A 19,731-nucleotide genomic window follows, 5' to 3' on the forward strand; every position below is an offset into this window, starting at 1 on the left:
TCTACATCCTGTCTTCACTGCCTTCTCCAGGCCTGGTGTCTTATAGATACCACGTGTCCCACCTTATCCCTGGCCCTGTCTCTCCATGGTGTCATCCTCTGAGATGTCACCATGCCACCAAGTGATTTGCAGCCAGTGGACCCCTCAGCATCCTCTGCTGCAACATCAGCTTTTTATCAGTCAGTTGTGTGCTCTTCTGGCAGCTGCTGACCAGGCCTGGGAAATCTCAGTTCTCTCCACTCTGCGCTGGGACCACAGCATGTGGAGGGCACTTCTTTCTCCCTCTACTCAGGGACACATTCATGTCCCCATTTCTTTCATGGCTGCTGGGCTGTGATGGATCAGGGGCCACTGGTCTGACATACCGAGGAAATGAGGGACACAGGTGCTCCCAATGCTAAGACCTCCAAGCTTAAGAAGTCTGCTTCTCCCACAAGGTCTTGGTCTTAGGTGGCAGAAGGGCAGAATCTTCCCAATGCAGAGGGCAAGGTCAAAAGCATGAACATTAGACCCCGGTTAATTGGGTTCAAATCTCAACTGCACCATTTATTAGCTGTGGGGCTTTGGGAAAGTTACTAAAGAGGCTAGTGAACTTCTCTGTCTTAACCCTTCATCTGTAAATGAGAATTATGTAGTTCCACCTTATTGATTTCAGTAGGATGATGTACATACGTATAAGTGTAAGTAAATCAATATAGAGATAAAGATAAATGAAGAGTCTAGCACATTGGAAGTGTGATGTAAGCCTTAGCTGTTCTCTTTCTTAGGAATGGTATTAGAATTAGCATTATTCCCTCTTCAGCTCCTTTTCCTTACTTCTCCCTCTTACTCCACCGCTCAGAATTCATCTTGCATCTTCACTTAGAAAAATGCCTTATTCTGACTGTATTTGTCCCCATTTTCTTCACTTCCATTATACTGTAGTTTTTTTGTGTTTTTGTTTTATTTTAATCTAAGGATTGGCATCTCTTTTCAGTGGCTTTTGAGGATCATCTCTCAATGCTGACCTCATGCTTCAGAATGCAAATGGGGACAGATTTCCACCATGGCCCCTTCACCAGACAGTCTCCAGGAATCTTGACTAGGGGCACTGGGTCATACCAAGATGGAGTTTGGAAAGAATCTCCAACTGGGTCATACCAAGGTGGAGTTTGGGAAAAATCTCCAGCCTGGGGTTGGCTGCATCTTTGCCTCTTCATTTCTCTGCAGGACTCAGGAATTGACATCGGGGACATCACCGCAAGGAAGGCGCTGAGGAAACAGCTGCAGTGCAAGACCTTCCGGTGGTACCTGGTCAGCGTGTACCCGGAGATGAGGATGTACTCAGACATCATTGCGTATGGGGTGGTAAGGAGCCAGCCTCCATGGGCTTTTATTTGGACAGACAGAAAGCAAGGTCGGAGAGAGGTGGCAAGAGAAATGGAAAAGGGCAGAGCCTCGCAGCATCCATACTGGGACCTGCACTGGTTTCTGGAGCTGCAAGACAGCCTTTGCTTTCATAGTCAGCACTTCTCCAGTCCCTTGAAAAAGAGGTTCTTGTCTCTCTTTTATAGTCTAAGCAATTCAGCTTAGCCCCAAATCTGAATATTTCGCTTAATAAAACACATCATAAAGCTAAAATTGCAAGGTGACCTATTAAATGCCCATTGTTCTCCCAGCTGGGGTGCATGAGTTTCTATGAATCACCCTGCATGCCTTCCCCACCAAAGGACTTATGCCATCCACTTACATGCAGAGCCTGAGACATAGAACCTTCCTGAATACGCGGTATTTAGAGGGAGGTTTTAGTACCACTTGTTGATCAGTATAGAACTTGCCCTGATGGGAGGAAGCAGGAGGGAGGTAACTAAGTGTAGGATTTGGAGTCAGATAGGTCTGGTTCAAATTTTGACCAGGCCACTTCTCATCGTCCTAATGTCTGTGGGCCTCAGCTTCATCTGTTAAATGGGATAAATCAATACTGTCCTCATAGAGCAAAACAAAGTATAAGATATGTAAATGTATTTTCTGTCCAAGAGAATGTGATAAACTCTCCCATTCTCCCAGTATTCCCAGGACCATACAACTCTTAAAGTATTTTAAATGATTTCTGATTGATTATCAGATACACCTGGGTTTTGCTGACTTACAGTCTGAGCACGTAATTTTTTTTTTTTGATGACACTTAAGCCCTTGAGACTGTTCTATGGAATATCTATATTATCTCTATGCTATAGATGGGATAGAAAGGCAACATGACCTGTACAGGTTCACACAATCAACAGTGAAACTGAGGCTAAAACACTAGCTTCTAATATCTCTCTGCTTCCTCACTTTGGAGTGTGCCATAGACCTTTGTTGGTACATCAGGATGAAAACTTGAAGGAAGAAGGCCTCATGCTTTGATGACCTGTGGTTAGGTCTCAGTTTAAGGCCTGCCCCAACAGGGAATGTAGGGGACAGAACATTTGTCTGGGAATGGGAAGAATCCTTGGTGAGGGATTGGGCTCAGTGTTCTTTGTTGGTTTCCCAATTCTAACATCCTAAGATTCTAAGGAAGACAGAGCCAGGATGTCAGAACCCTCCCGCCAGGGTCTCTGTTGTCCAGGAGTCCAGCCTGTATGAGGGGTTATATCCTCCTAATAGAGTCTTCATAGCATGACTGACACTTCCCAAGAGAACATCTCAATGGCCTCTTCCCTCTCCATTTCTCATTGGTATAATTCAGATGTCACTGAATGCTTCACTGGTAGTGCCCAAGTAGTACCTAAGGGTCTAGATTCTGCAGTCGCCATGGAAACACACTGCATGGTAAAGTACCCATCAGTCCCATCTACCTCCCCAGAACCAGCCTGAGGACACAGCTGCTACTGATGCCCTCGTCCTGTAACAATCTGTGTGTGCTGCTTGGCCATCATTGGGTCTAGTCCTAAAAGAATAGTTATGCTGTTGGAGCCCAAGAGAAACTATTGGTCTAAAACCCCTATGAGCCAGAGCAAGCTTCTGAACTCATGTCTCAGCACTGTCAGTTTTACTGAGGAAGATTAGTCATAAACTCGTCCAGAGGGGCAGAAGAAGCAATAACAGTAGAGGTGTGGATATATGGCCATGGCCATTCCAGGCCTTGGCCCAAGGCTTTCTCATCCTCAAAGTAAGAGGGTCTCTCATTGTATGTATGTGCAGCAGATTTATCATTTAGCCCTTCGATACCACATTCAGAAATGTTTGCTTGGTCAAAGAGTAAGCAGCACACACAGGGCTGTGATGTACATCTGTCTGAGTCTGTACCTCGGGCTGTTGTTACTTGGTCATCCACTCATCACCCGGAAGAGCTGAGCAGTGTTAGCCATCCCTGGGGCTGGCAGAGAGGTCCATGACCTCCTGCACATTCATCTGCCAGCCACTGTTCAAGGCTGGCCAGTCTGTGCTCTCTCCCACCTCCTTCACGGCTGGGCTCTAACATGAGCAGAGACACGCTTACTTGTCAATGAGCATAATTAACTTTCAATGGGAGCAATAGGGTGAAGATGGACAAAGCAGGAGGTTGCACAGAGCATACTGGATTTGCTGAGTCTGAATTGTTCTTCCTGGTGATTGTTTTTATTTGAAAATGGAGAGACCAGATATCTTTTCAGGGGCAGTTTCTTTTTCCTTTTCCCATTCTAACTTATGACCAAACTGCTTTGTTCAGGTCAAATAACTTCTGGGACTTTCAGTGGAGTCAGTGCCAAGTCTATAGCTCAGCCCATTAATCCACCAATAGTGCCCATTAATGCCTCCCACAGGCAGAAGTACCTGGACCCCTTTGTATGGATGTGGGTTCCCCCTAAATCATTGAGCTGCTAGTGTGGGAGACAGTAGCTTTGGATTAATCCTAGCTCTGGTGCTGTCAGTAGAGATGGAATCGCATCTGGAGACAGACATGCTTCCGAACACTGGGTTTGCCACTTCCCTACTATGTAACTTTAACAATGTGCAAAATTTTAATGGGTATAGCAATGTCACTTCATGGGGCATCTTTTATCGTATCAAGATTGTAGCCATTTGCATGAGGACCAATGCTTGGGCTTTGGAGTCAAATGCACTTTAGTTCTGCCACTTGTCCAGCTATGATGCCATTCATTCGGAGTTACCATAGATTTACTCATTTTCTTCACGCTGTTATTCAACAAGTATTGACCATGTGCCTGTGTGACAGACGGTCACCAGTCTGGCGACTGATGGGGTGTCAGGCAAGTGAAGCAGCAACAAGAAAGCAATAGGCTAAGTACAGTAGTAAGAGAAATGGAGGAGCTGGTAAAGCCTAGAGCAGTGGCCTCACTCCCAGGCTTGGATTAGGAGAGGCCCGCAGAATGGTAGATAAGCTGAGAACCAAGGGATGGGGGAGACTTAGTCAAACAAGAAGGCTGAAGCAGAGGGCAACAGGAGCAAGTGTCCACACAGTGGAAACAGAATTACAGGCAGGAAAATGAGGTACAGCCCCCACTACACCGCAGTTCCTTTGTCTTTAGAAGATCTAACACTGCCAATCTAACTGGGGTTTTTCGAGAATTAGGTGAGACACACATGAAAAGCACTTTACACGGTATGTGGCACATAGATGCATTCATAAAGACTAGTTTTCCTGAATGGCGTTACAGCCATAATAACGGCAACTAACAATTATTGCACATTTGCTGTTTGCCTGACCCTGTGCTAAGCACTTGTAGATATTGTTTCACTTAATCCTCATAACAGCCCTGTGAAGTAGGCACTATTATTATCCCTATTTTAGAGAGAAGAAAACAGGCAGGCAGGAGTTATGCTGCTTTGTCCAGACCACACAGCTGGGGCTTGTCTCTAACTACCACGTCAATAGACTACCTGCTTAACGGGGGGGAGGAACAACACAGAGCCAGGGAGGACTTTATCAAAAACACCCACCCACCTCTCATTTCAAAGCTGGATTTAAGGACCCATGGGAAAGCCATGTTTAGCATCAGGGTTCTCTGGGCCTTTCTGTCTGTACTAGCAGTTAGCAAGTGTTGCTAGTAGTTTAGATGTGGTGTCTATCTCTTGGTGGGCTGCAGGACAAGTTCAGAGTGTGTTCACATAAGCCCTCCCACAAAGGCAAGTCTAGGAATCAGTTCAGTTTATAATAGAATATACTCTACATTGATGCTACTGGGGCCCCTGCCTGGAGCCAACACATGTTCGTATATTTTTCTTTAGAACCTCTACACATTGGGTTTGGGAGTAAGCTGTGATCACCCAGTAGAGGTAAAGAAACTCACAAGAAAAGAATTTGACTCTGTTCCTGTGTCCATTAAGAACAGGGAATGCCCAAAGTGCACATGGGCCTCTGGTTATCTGTTCTGTGTTGTACCCCTTAATTGGACTCATTTCACTCCTGCCACAAACCGTCAAACAAAAGCCAGCTGCTATCTGTCACTGATTTTCCTCAGACAGATGACCCATCCATGGTCCATTGCTTGTCTTCTCTGGATGCTTATCCCTTGTCCTAAACAGAGTGTTTTGATTGCTAAGAGGATAAACCCAATGAAGTTGGTTTAAGTTAAGGTGACAGTGGAGTAAGGGATGACACATTCTTTTTGGGGGATAAGAAAACAATCATATGGTCAAAGGAGAAGAGAATCCTAACTGGGGGTTGGTGCCCAGATGTGACTAGTAAGCAGGTCATGTGGAAAAAGGACTCTGCCCTTTCCAAGGGTGGAAGTGGGCTTAAGCCGGAAGGGAACAGTGAATGGAAACTCACCCAGACATGTTCTACTGATAGCCAAGGCTTTGGGTACAGGTATGTGTAGGTGAGGATTAGAGGTACTTCTATCTTCTGTTGATCCCATCCTAGTCCCCTGTTCTTTCATTCTCCCACCAGACACGCCATCCTGCAGGACCTCAGCAGGTGGGCCAACACTGGAGCCTGGCCAAACCCCTGCTAAAATCTGCAGGAGTCAGGGAGAGCCTGGTCCCAGACTTCCCAGACCTGGAAATAGCTAACATGTTACCCACATGCTCCAGCTCTTAAGAGCAAAGATTTCTCTCAGGGACCTTAGAAGGCCCTTGTTCCACCCCTGGGGAAGAGCCGAGTGAAGAACCTAGCACCACCTTATGTGCAATACACACATCTCACTTATTTTCAGTTGGACTCTGAGCTTCCCAAACCCAGCTTGCTGTTTAATGAGATATGCGTGTTTCTTTCAAAGGAGACTGGTCTCCTCTCAGCATCAATGCTTGTGAGTTTAGTGTTCAAGGGTTTTGGGCTGATTATAATATTAAATCTGTCTCAGCAGAATGCTTGTTTCTCCAAAATTAATGCTTTTTTTTCCCCTCTTCCTTTCCTGGTGCGACTGTCTCTTCTCTGATGTGTAGTTGCAGAATTCCCTGAAGACTGATCTGTGTCTTGATCAAGGGCCAGATACAGAGAATGTTCCCATCGTATACATCTGCCATGGGATGACCCCTCAGGTAAGACCTCTAAGAGATCCCTGTGCCGGGGTCTGTGCACATGTGTGTCTGGTACAGGGAAGAATAGCTCACTCTGTCATGGCTGCTCTGGGACCAGGAACCTCTGGGATTTTTTTAAGTATCTTCGTGAGCAGAAGAGGAAAGTCACATCTGCCTTGCATGTAAGGAGGCTGAGGGAGTGGATGCCTAGATCCCCGGGAAAGGAGAAAGGGAGGGAACAATTTTTTTAAGAGAGATATTTTGCTATACGGGTGCGTGCATTCACTGTAGAGACAGAGAGATAGAAAGTGAGAAATCATTCCCCCAGGGGAATGGCCACACTGCGATCTCTTCTCCTCCAGTCTCCTTTTAGGATTTGGGGCACGTACACTCATGTGCCTGGTGTGAGTTTTAAGCCACCAGATCTGGGACTCAAATTGCAGTTGACTACATGGGAGTCCAGTGATACAGCCATTACTCTATCTGCTGGTCCCAGAGGGAACACATTTCTAAAGAGGAAAACCTGCCTCCCTTGGGAGGTCTTTGGGTACACCACAGTCCTGGTTCTGGTAGTCAAGCCCTTCCCTTGCCAGGGGTCCCCATGTTTCCTGGTGTGTGAGTTCCTTCCTAATGCCATTACGTGCTCTCAGGCTCTGCCCTTTAGTTAATCCTAGCTGGGGCTAAAATTTATTGCCACAAGACTCTGACCTTCTCATGGGGAATGAAGGACAGCTACCAAGAAAATAAGTTGTCCTTAAAAATGCCCCACTTACAGTCTAAGTCTTCAGGTACCCAAAAAAGATACCAAGACACAGACAAGAGAAATGGTTTATTCAATAAAGCACAATAGACACCCATTGATCAAGAAAGCCACAGACTAACCTGTCTTCTATTAATAACATCTCCAGGGTTGACGACTCTTAACTCTAGTAGTCCACAAGGATTATAAAACAGATATTTTAGTGTGCATGATACATATATTTGTGTGATTGCAATTTAGTGTTTAAGAGAGGTATTACCTGACTAAACATGTGACTGAAGACTATCATGATGTCTGTGCTTCCCCGTATATGAATGAGGCAACTTCCAAGTGGGTGTCTACTGTGATCCTACCACCTTGTCACCTTGTCCTTGTGGGCTGAGCTGCTGTGACACCACTGACTGGTTAATCATAAGTCAGTAGATCACGTTGTCTCCACATATACCCCAAAAAGAAGCAAATTATCACTGTTCAGTCCAATGGATTCCCATGCAACCAGCACCCAGATCAAGAAAAAAAGAACATTACTACCTGATATTGAATTGTACATAAATAGGATCCTATGAGGTACTTTCTCTTTTTCTCATTATATTTGTGGGATACATCCACGTCATTACCTATAGTTGTATTTCATTCATTTTTCTTACTATCTAGGATTCTCTTTTATAAATAAGCCATAATGTACTATCTGTTCCACTGCTGATGGACACTCAGGCTATTGCCCATGTGGAAGTGTTATGAATACTGCTGCGATGAACATCCTTGCTCACGTCGTTAGTTCACATATATACTCATTTATTTGGATTTATACCTAGGAGTAGAATTGCTGAGTTGTAGAGTTGACATATGTTCACTTTTAGTAGATACTTCCTGCGTCAGCCTGCTCAGGCTGCAGAAACAGAATAGCACAGGTCAGGTGGCTTTAACAACAGAAGCTTACTTCTCACAGTTCTGGAAGCTGAAATGTCCAACATCAAGGGGCCAGCTGGCTGTTTCTAGTGAGGGCTTTCTTCCTGGATTGTATCTGGCCTCCTTCTTACTATGTCCATGCATGACAGAGAGAGAGAAAAAGAGAGAGAGAGAATATGAGTTCTCTGATGTCTGTTCTTTTAAGTTTATAAGGACACTGATCCTAGTGGATCAGAACACTACCCATATGACCTCACTTAACTTTCACATGAAGATTTGGAAAAGTCTTAGCCCAGCTATAGTTCAAACAAATGGAAAAGCTTCTTCTGAAGAGAAGGATGTGGCTTATGATGAAAGGACGATGAGTATGACTCATGTTCTTAATCAGTAATCTCTGCAGAACCCGGGAATAGAGATGGGATTAAACTAGCAGAGAGACGCTGCCAGTTTGAACTAAGGGGGACAGAGGAAGTGGGATGGGATGATGGAAGGCTGTTGGATTTCTTAGAGTCTTCAGGTTTGGGCCATAGAACTATTTAGCTAAAAACATGTTCTATTCCTCAGGAAAAGGTAAGAATGATCCTGAAGGTGATTCAGAGATCATCAGGGCTACCACTTCTACCATGCTGGTGTCCCACGTAGCCAAAGAAGTAGGTCTACCCCACAGAGCCATAAGGAAGCTGCTGTACCCCTGTGGCCTGGAGGGCAAAGCATTGAGTGAAAGAGGATTATTCTTTAGATTTAAGATCTATTGGAATTTGCCTTGCTAGGTTTTAAACTTGCATGGGACTCATCACTCCTTCTCTCATTTCCATTTTGGAATGTGAATGTCTATTCTATGCCTGTCCCACTATTGCATTTTGGGGAACACATAACTTGTCTTGTTTCACAGGCTCACAGTTGGAAAGGAATTTTGCAACAGGAAGGTACCTCTGAACCTCTTCTATTCCTGATTTAGATGATATTTAGATGCCTTTCTAGACTTTAAACTTTAGAGATGATGGTGGAATGATATAAGACTCTGGGGGCTGTTGAGATGGAGTGAACATATTAGGTCATCAGGAAAGTCATGACATTCTTCTGTGCAAAAATGCACCATGACTTTCCCAATGATGCAATATTTTGCATATATGAAGACATGAATTCTGGGGGGGCAGGGACCATAGGAAGGTTGCTGTGGACTGCATTCTGTCTCCCCCCACCCTACCTTTTCCTCCAAATTAATATGTTTAAACCCTAACCCAGGCAGTATTTGGAATAAGGAGGTAATTGAGATTAAGGGAGGTCATAAGAGTAGAGCCTTGATTTGATAGGATTAGTGTCCTTATAAGAAGAGACATTGGGGGACCAGCAGATGGCATAATGGTTACATTGCTGGACTCCCACATCATCAGCCACAGTTTGAGTCCCAGACCCAGTCGCTTAAAACTCACACTGAGTATGTGTGTATACGTGCTCAAGATCCCAAGAAAAGAATAGAGGAGAAGGGATTGTAGCATGGCCATCAGCCCAGGAGGTGATTTTCACTTCCTGTCTCTGTATTTCTCTGTCTCTTTGGCAAGTGCACACGCCCTATAGCAAAAATCTCTCTTAAGAACAAAAGAGCCTAGAGAGCTCATCTGCTAGCTTTTCTCTGCCATGTGAAAGACATGGCAATAAGGCAGTCATCTGCAAGTAAAGAAGAGAAACTGAACTGGCTGACATCTTGATCTTGTTCTTCCTAGCCTCCAGAACTTTGAGAATATAAATTTCTGTTAGTAAAGACATCCAGTCTTTGGCACTCTGTTATGACAGCCCAAGCAGACCTATACACTGCCAAAGAGTTTTCCAAAACCATTGGACCCATTTTTTTTTTCTCTATCAGTTGTTTATTAGAGTTGTAGTTGCTGCACATCCCAGCCAACATTTTATATCATCTGCATGTATTATCATCATTGTAATGTGTGTATCACGTTGTGATTTTCATTTGCATTTCTCTGATTATGAATGAAGTTGTGCACCTGAGTTTTCAGTTCATACCATTCCCATGTTGTTCTTGAGGATGGACCAAGGTGACCAGGTCACAAGTGGCTGGCACGTTGTGAACTGGCTGACATCTTGATCTTGTTCTTCCTAGCCTCCAGAACTTTGAGAATATAAATTTCTGTTAGTAAAGACATCCAGTCTTTGGCACTCTGTTATGACAGCCCAAGCAGACCTATACACTGCCAAAGAGTTTTCCAAAACCATTGGACCCATTTTTTTTTCTCTATCAGTTGTTTATTAGAGTTGTAGTTGCTGCACATCCCAGCCAACATTTTATATCATCTGCATGTATTATCATCATTGTAATGTGTGTATCACGTTGTGATTTTCATTTGCATTTCTCTGATTATGAATGAAGTTGTGCACCTGAGTTTTCAGTTCATACCATTCCCATGTTGTTCTTGAGGATGGACCAAGGTGACCAGGTCACAAGTGGCTGGCACGTTGTAAATTCCCTCCCTATTTTCTAATGCTTACAATCTCAACCTGATCATTGAGCAAATGTTGATGTTTGCTCTGTGAGATGTTGAGTGTTGGCCTGAGCAGAGATTGCCCATCTTCAACCAGGAACAAATGATTCAAACCTGGAAAGCTTGTGTTGTGGTTAGAGCATGAATTCTGGGACCAGATCACCTCAGTTTAAATGTAAACTTTGATACTTTCTAGGTGTGAAACTTTGGAAAGGCTTTAAATATAACCCTATATTCTTATTTATAAAATGTTTATTAGCCATGGTGTATGCCATCAAGGTTGCTGTAAGGATTTAACATATACAAAGTATTTAAAATAGCACCTGGTACATAGTAAATGCTCAGTAAGTGTTAACTATAAGTATTAGTATAATGGTAGAGTTACCATTATTACTGCTCATTAAGTCTGACTCTGGCTCAGTGTAAATACTCTCAAAGATAAATACTCTCTGGCCATAACCCACCCCTGACTGACTCTCCTTGGTCTCATACAGCATCTATGGTGGTTTCCTACCCTGGTAAAAACCTACTCATAAACTATTGAAGAAAACTAGACACATACAGGCCCCAAGGATCCTGTGAATTCCTCATAACTTGGTTCAAATCAGATGTCCGACATGTATTTCCAGGAATATGCCCTCTCCTTCTGGCAGCTCACAGCACATCGTCCCTTGTTACCATGGCTACACAGGACAAGAAAAGTTCAGGGAAGTCACACGTATACAAATGGGGCTCCTACATGCGGTTGTGCAGGTTGTATACTGCACAAAAATGGTGTTACACATTGCTGTCCAGAGAATATAGACTTGCCTGAGGTAACAGTCTTCTTGGCCTCTGCTACATAACCTCAAATATTCCACCCTGCTCATCGCGCTTATTAGGAAATCTGAAAAGGTTGAAAGGCAAATGAGGCAATATATAGTGGTTAAGAATCAGATTACCTGGTTCTAAATTCCAGCCATACCACTTCCTAATCAGGTTCCTTATGCGGGTTTCATAACTTCCTTTTACCTCAGTACACTTACCTATAAAATAGAGATTATAGTAGTGTCCACCCCGTACCATTGTTATAAGGTTTAAACAAATGGATACACATACAGAATTTGGACAATGAAGCCTGGCATACAGTTATTGCTTTCCAAATGTTGGCCATTACTATTGTCACTAGATTGGTAAAGAGGCTCAAAATTGTGTCCTAGAGCTAAAAGAATAGGAGTTAGTTAGCCTAGAAAAGAACAGATTTAAGGTGGACATAAAAACTCCTTCAAAATTAGGAGGACACAAATTATAAGGACACTTGGCTGAGTATCAGGAAACTTCTCAGCCCTTGGCTTAAGTAATACTGATCCCTCCTTCTTCAGAGGCCCCCAGCCAATGTGGCAGTCTTGAGAGATGCCCTGAAGGGTTTCTATATCATATTAACTCTTGAGCAAAGAAATTATACAGGCTCCCACTCTGGAATTTTATGACTTTTCAGTTCATTCTCTTCTTTGTTTGTTTTGGGTTTTTTTGTTTGTTTGTTTGTTTTATTTGTTTGTTTTTGCTTGTTTTAAATCAACAAGACTCTCCTTGTGTCAGATGCTGCTCTTGGCCCTGGGAAACAGTGATGAATCAGAAAAAAGCCACTACCCTTGTGAGATTTACATTCTAGAACTAGAGACAGAGTATTCTCTAGGTTTTAATCCTCAAGTCTTCCTCACAGCCAGGGTTGGACCTTGATTTTCCCTTAAGCGTTGTGCATGAGGCTACCTTTGAGTTTCATGACTTGACTTGGATTTCAGTCAGCCAAGGCCAAGAACAGTGAAGGCAGAAGAAGGACAAGAAGGCAGGACTGTGCGCTGGCTTACTTGCTCCTGCATCCTAGTGAGATGGTCTAGCAGGCCCTGAGCACATCTGGGAGGGTAACTGTAGACATTTTCTAAACAATATGATAGATAGATGAGATAGAAAAGTCCTACAGGGAAATAAAATTATAGCCTTTCATGTGGCTATAATTTCATGTGGCTATAATTTCATTTCTACCCAGGCAGAAATCTAGGAGTTAACATAGAACTTTGTAGTGTCTGGGTACTAATCAGAAGATACATAGTGAAGTCAAACCCAGATATGTTCTCTTAGAAGCATTGCATGCCCTTAGGTGGGCCTGTTACACAGTGCCCCAGTATGACACTGAAAGGACTGACTACTTCCTCCTCCTATTGGTCTTACTCCCAAGTTTTAGATATTTTTCTTCCTCTTTCACCGTGGTCATGGAAGATCAATTGACTCCAGACCACTGGTGTGTCTGTAATCCTTTTTCAGTCTTGCCATTTGGCCTTTCCCCCTGCATGAGTTTCCTAAGGCTGCCATTCAAAGGACCTCAAAATTAGTGACTTAAAACAACAGAAATTAATTGTCTGGCCCTTCTGGAGGCCAGGGAATGGATTTGATCCAGACCGCTCTTAGGTTCTCGTGGTTCTTTGGTTTTTGGCAGCAAAACTCCATTCTTCACATGAGATTCTCTGTGTGTGTTTGTGTCCAAATTCCTCCTTTTTACAAGGACGCTAGTCATATTGAATTAGGGCCCATCTGGTCCAGTATGACCTCACCCAAACCTAACTATTGATAATTGTGCCCGCAATGACTGTTTTCAAATGGCATCACATCCCGAGGTGCTAGGACGTAGAACTCCACCATATGAATGTTGGGGGTACACAGTTCCACCCACAGCACCATATGAATGTTGGGGGTACACAGTTCCCCCCAGCACCCCTGAGGGGGAGAGTGTGGCCGGAAAGCTGACTTTCACTGTCTCTGCTGAAAAATGCCTCACATCACTCCCTCTCTCGTTTTTTAGACCAGAGCTAGTCGTATTTCCCTGCCTGTCTGCAGAGGGGCAGAAAGTTATGGTTTCTGAGTGCTCAGGAAGCCTTGTCTCTGTCATAAAAACGTTGATATTCTGGAAATCAATTTCACCTCTGACAAACAAGAAAATAAGAAGCTGGTCTTCAGGGATGAGAACTGAATTGACCAAAGTCATAGCATTCCTGGCAAAAAGAACTAGGAAGGATGCCAGTATTTTGACTTCCAGTTTTAATTCCAGTGTTTCATTCACTCTCTCACCAAACCTAGGATAAGCTGTGTTTTATGAAGTACTCATGTTTTTCAAAGTTCCGCTTTGCTTGAAGAAGAAATTTGTAGGGGTAGGAATATTTCATAGCGCAATGTATACGGTGGGGCCAAAAGACTTTAGGGACACAGGGCAGTTTGAAGTACACAAAGGGGCTGGCTTCCCACCTGTGTTCAAACCCTTTGAGAGATTCTCCTTCTATACGATTTAAAAACTTCACTGTGGGGAGCAGTAGATGGCATAATGATTATGTCACTGGAGTCCCACAGTCGACCGCAGTAGACCCAGTGGCTTAAACCTCACACTAGACGTGTGTGCATGCTTTCGCGAGATCCCGAGAGGAAAACAGAGGAAAAGGGACTGCGCCATGGCCATACCCCCTGGGAGGTGATTTATTGTTTTCTGTCTCTCTGTGTCTGTCTCTCCAGCAAATGCACATGCCCTATAGCAAATACTCTCTCTAAAAAAAAAAAAAAAGTTCACTCTGATATATTTATGTTATTCCCAGTTCTCAGAGCAGGCCTTGGGTAGGAGAAAGCACAGTGTAACTAATCAAATTAGTGAGGTGGGAAGCTGTTGAAAAGCATGCTAATTGGTTAATGAGTAAATGTAACCATTTTATTTAAATTAGCAGCAAATTTCAAGCAGTCCTCAAAATAACTGAGAATATTAGCCCTAATTAGTGTAACAGCCTGGAAAATTTCTTCTGATAGAAAAAAAATACAATAATGGGGTCTCCCCATAGAGTTTACTTAATCAATCATTTATTCTCTCACTCATTCATTCATTTGCTCACTGGACAAACATAAATTGCATATTAGTTGATGTGAAGAATTGTGAGAGAGCAAGGCAACTTTGCCCAGGTCCCTGCCCTGAAAGAGTCTCCATCTGGAGGGAGAGGTAGGTACTTAGGTAATTATAGTTTATAGTAGGAAAGCTTGCCCCTGCCGCTTCTCCTTACCCCATGGGAGGAGACAGAGGGGATGCAGAACAGGGTTTCCCCCAGTCTTTCTGCCTAAATTTTCCCTATGAAAGGGAAAAGAAGAAAGGAACTTTAATTCCTTCTAAAGTTTTTAAAATACTGACACTGCCATATTTATGCTTCAGGAAGTGCTTTGACTCAAGGTATATAGATTAGAGTTGAGATGAAAGAAGTTTCCATTTCAATCTGAGGATGAATTCCATCTTAGATCAAGTCGTGTAGCTAAGAAAAGTGGAAAAAGTGCAGACTGACAGTGGACTTGGCCGCCTTTGCTCTTAATTTTGTCAAATTCTCACTTGGAGAGAGAGAAGGAAAGAGGCAGAGAAATGAATAAAGATGACTCGTCCGCTTCCCTGCCTCCTGACTACCCTTAAGAAGCTGTTGTTTGCACACGGGCCTGCTTGCATGTCTACCCCAAAGGCAGCAGGGACACCCTCCAGTCTTTCATGGAACATCTCAGAGACAGCCGCGGTTTTTCTTTATGGCTAAGAATTTAAATGGCGGGGACCAGCAGTTAACGTAATGGCTATGTCACTGGACTCCTATGTGGTTGACTGCGGTTCGTGTCCTGGACCCGGTGGCTTAAAACTCATGCCGGGCACGTGTGCGTGCGTGCCCAAGATCCCGAGAGGAGAATGGAGGAGAAGGGATTGCGGCGTGGCCATCCCCTCTAGGAGGTGATTTCTCGCTTTCTGTCTGTCTGTCTGGCGAGCACATGCACCCTATGGCAAAAACCTCTCCACAAAAAAAAAAAAAAAAAAAAGAAAGAAAGAAAGAATTTAAATGGCTAGCCTCTTTTCTGTAATTTTTGTCAGATTTCACCACTTTTCTATGAATTTTACTTACAAATAAATAAGAATGCCAGGCACCAAGTGTCTGTACAGTTTTGAAAAACTTGTCTTTTTGGCTCTAAATGCCATTAAATTGTGCCCTCCGTGCCTCCTTGGCATGAGGTTGTGCTGTCCAGTGCATTGGCTGAATGTCTGGGCAGGGCCCTGGCAGAGTTATGGTTCAGGGGAGCCTACTGGGGCCCTGAAGCTTTGGCTCACCACGTCCAGGTGTGCGTTAGTTGGGGACTAGTCGAGACAGGGTTATTTGAATCTCTTTACTTAATGTTCTACAAGCTGTAGCCTCACACAGTACCCGGCCACCAGTCATGTCATGTACTGAGTAAACGGAGCCCCTGGAGTGACACAGGCTGGCCCTGTGATAACCCCATGATGCCCCCTGATGGCTCTGCTCTCTTGTACCCTCCGAGCAGCCACCCTCCTCCTCTCCTGTAGCACTTTCCGTTTCTCTGTGCAAGGTGGCTGTCTGAAGGGTAGTCTTTGCTCCAGGACCCAGGGCAGTAACTGACACTTGACATAGGAGAGAGAGAGCAAGTGGAACAAGTGACTTGATCTTTCTAACCCCAGTCAGGTTCTCATCTGTGACAGCAGGACTGTAATGTGCACTTCACTGAATTGCCACGAGGGCTCTGATGGTCACCATGTGACGAGGTCTGCCCCAGTACCCGAGCGTGACAATAGACTATTAGGCTGCAGTCCAGAGCAACCTGTCCAAGGTCATGGGGGACATTTGAGGCTGACCTCCTGTAGTCACTCCTCCCCTCTAGAACCCCTGGGGCTGGAGCTGCCCCTTCATTCTTGAGCACAGTGAAGCGTCCATGAGGACCAGCTGTCTAATGTGTCTGCCTGTGTCCCAGAGCTCAGGAGCTTACCCTTCCCTCCTGCTCATCAGTAAGGGAGGTGCAAATGAGCTGCTTTCTGAACCCAGCCTGCAGTCTTAGTCCTTTCCTCCAGCTGAAAGGAAGTGAGATAACCCACCTGGATCCTCTGGCACCCATTGGCTGTGTGAGCTGGGACAGGAAACTTAATTTCTCTCTACCTCAAATATCTAAAACTTAAAGCAAAGCTTGGTCCATAGCAAGTGCTACATAACTATCGTTATTATATTATTTTTAACTTACAGATATATAATATGTACATGTGCATGTATGAATACAGACGTACACATACATGTAATTACTGTGTCAGTCTCTACTAGACACTTTCTGTACATCAGTTCATTTTATCTTAAAATGGAGTGTACATTGGCTGAATGTCTGTGCGGGGCCCTGGCAGCATTATGGTTCAAGGGAGCCTGCTGGGCTCCTCCTGAAGCTTAATCCCATTTGATTCAAAGATGTAAAGAGGTCCCCAAGTAAGTCCCCAGCCAGTCCCTGGTGGTTGGTGACCATAGACTGTCAGTCCTAGAATACGAGGACAGGTGTGATGGTGTCACACCAGGAGCTACCCAGGGTGAAGGCTGAGGAGAGTGAGGCTGACCATGAAGCTGTTCTCCCCATCAGCATTGCCTCCCTTAGCTTCCGCTGCCTCCACGGCGACTGTCTCCAGCTTCCTCTCCATCACAGCTGCCCACCAGAGCCTGCCTGGGATTGTCCCTCCGTCACAGCACACCTGGGACTGGTTCGTGGTCTCCGGGTGTGGTGAGCATCCAGCCAGTTGCCCACCCTACTTTCTGAAAACACCTCATTTCTATCTCTTCTGCAAAAGGGGGTAGGGCTGTACTGCCTGGATGCATCAGCTCAGAATGGGGGTACAGGCAGGCACGGAGGGAGTGGAGGGATGTGTTAGCCATGCAGATTTGGTGTGGCAGTGTAAGGCCTCTCCACATGCTGCCAGTGCTGAACTTGGGGCTACTCCAGCAGCATCGATGCTGAAAAAAGGAGCTGCTTAATTTGTTATTCATTGCACACGCTATGTTCTTCCCTTCATGTCCAAACTCTGCAATTACAGTTGTAAACAGGGAATTTTGCGTGACTTGTATTCAACGCCTGTGGGCTGAGAAGCAGCAACCATTAGCAGCACTATGGTGGACCAAGATTTAGGCTTGGTCATCAGAGAAAGGCCCGAATTCCTGCCTTCCATTCATGGTTGTTTGGAGAGCTTTGTTTCCCAGGCCTCTCCAGCTTCGGGGACAGGTTACTGAACCCAGCAACAGAGGAGCTAAATATAGACCCAACGTGGCTCTGTGATCTCTGACGAGTCACCTCTCTCTGAGCCTCCATTTCCTGTTCAGTAAGTGGGGGCAGGTGCTGAGAGTTAACAGAAGTAGTCAACCTGTCTGTGCATAGCCCCAAATTTGGCAGCAAGCTAGGCTCAGTAATGTTGATGTCTTGTTTGAATCAGAGTGATCTCTCAGCAGACATTCTTGATTATTAAATATAATCATAATAATAACAACTTACATTCATTGTTTACTATTTTGAGACATCTTTCTGAATGTTTTGTGTGTATCCTCTCAATAGTTGATACTATTACCCCATTTTTATATGGGAGAGAACTGGGGCTCTGGGTAGTTGAGTATCTTGTTCAAGATTACACAATTAATTGGACCAGCAGTTAGCATAATGGCTATGTCGCTGGACTCCCATGTAGTTGACCGCGGTTCAAGTCCCGGACCTGGTGGCTTAAACTCATGCCAGGCATGTGTGCATTCATGCCCAAGATCCCAAGAGGAGAAAGGAGGAGAAGGGATTGCAGCATGGCCATCCCCCCTGGGTAGTGATTTCTTGCTTTCTGTCTCTGTCTCCCTCTGTCTTTCTGGCGAGCGCATGCGCCCTATAGGAAAAAAACCCCTCCTCCCCCCCCCCGCCAAAAAAAAAAAGAAAAAACAGAATAAAAGATTACACAATTAATTACCCAGTCGTAGAACCTGGCTCAGAACCCAGGTTGTCTAACAGTAGAGCCCATGCTTAGAACCATGACTCAGTCCTGCCTGCCTCACTTAATTGAATATATGGCCCTGACTCTCAGGAAGTTTCTGGACAGGGACAGCACAATGAAACACCACAGCTTGAGGTGATGCAGCTTGGCACCTGGGAGGTGTGCGGGGCACAGTTGCAGGATGAATAAAGGCTCAGTGAGAATACTGAGGAAGAAGGCGCTGACATAGTGAACTACCCAAGCATACTTCTTAAGGTCTAAACGAAAACTGAGTCTAATTTGCAGTTTTCTTCCCGAAATTATTTATGGCCCATTCCCCAAGCCAGGCTGCGGGAGACTGGAAAATGCCACTCAGTCAACATTGACCTTCCCCATCCACCCTGGATCTGGACACTGGGTGTAGGACACAGGATGCAGGTCAGTCAGCATTCTGACTCATGAGGGCATCTGCACGTGCCCTCTGTCTCTGGGTTTCTTCCCTCTCTCTTAGGAATGTGGGCAGCCTCTCCCCATCAGAGACATCTAATCTCAGCATTCCATCAGAGCCAAAGGTCCTCACTGCCTTCTGCCCCTTGGCTTTCCGGTCTCAGCCCAAGGTCCCCTTCCTCGGGGCAGTCATTCTTGGCCACTCTATCTAAGGTCCTCTAAGTTGTTACCTTCAGAGCTCTTACCCAGTCTGGCTCCTTCTTGGATTCGTTCCTCAAGGGCAGAGACTTTACTTAATTCTCCAGTGTATCCTTTGTGCCTAGCACACTGCCTGACCCAGTGTAGGCACTTAGTGCACCTCTAATTACTACAATAGATGGCTCTGTTGATAAAGTGGTTGGATTTGTGAGAAGAGGAAGGCCCAGGCAGTGTTCCTCACAAAGACCTGCCCAACATACTGGCATGCCACTTACCAGCCTTATCCTGAAGCCTGATTCTTCATCCGGAAAATGAGGTTAAAACCATCTCTCTCGTGAAGATGTTGTGAGGATTAAGTGGGAAAATAAATTGGAAGCTTAGCACCAGGCCTATTCACAATAGTATATGCTAATTGCTGTTGTTGTCTGTTCTGTGTCAGTATTAGTTATTATTAGTCAAGATAATAGCTGGCAGGGAACCAGCAGTTATAGTGTAATGGCTATGTCGCTGGACTCCCACGTAGTCGACCGCGGTTCACGTCCCAGACCCAGTGGCTTAAAACTCACACCGGGCGCATGTGCGTGCGTGCCCAAGATCCCGAGAGGAGAATGGAGGAGAAGGGATTGCGGCGTGACCATCTCCCGTGGGGGGTGATTTCTTGCTTTCTGTCTCTATGTCTCTCTCTGTCTGTCTGGTGAGTG

General features: G+C 44.9%; 1 protein-coding gene across 1 annotated transcript in view; it reads left to right on the top strand.

The window, feature by feature from the left end:
* The window catches only part of GALNT18 (polypeptide N-acetylgalactosaminyltransferase 18), a 385,132-nt gene that overhangs the window by 325,974 nt on the left and 39,427 nt on the right, over positions 1 to 19,731 (top strand). Inside the window, exons 8-9 of the mRNA XM_006167428.3 lie at positions 1,210 to 1,347; positions 6,349 to 6,444. Of these exons, the coding sequence (XP_006167490.1) occupies positions 1,210 to 1,347; positions 6,349 to 6,444 (234 nt within the window). The remainder of the gene's footprint in view (positions 1 to 1,209; positions 1,348 to 6,348; positions 6,445 to 19,731) is intronic.

The sequence above is a fragment of the Tupaia chinensis genome, unplaced genomic scaffold, assembly GCF_000334495.1.
Source record: "Tupaia chinensis unplaced genomic scaffold, TupChi_1.0 Scaffold144767_1, whole genome shotgun sequence".
NCBI lineage: Eukaryota > Metazoa > Chordata > Mammalia > Scandentia > Tupaiidae > Tupaia > Tupaia belangeri.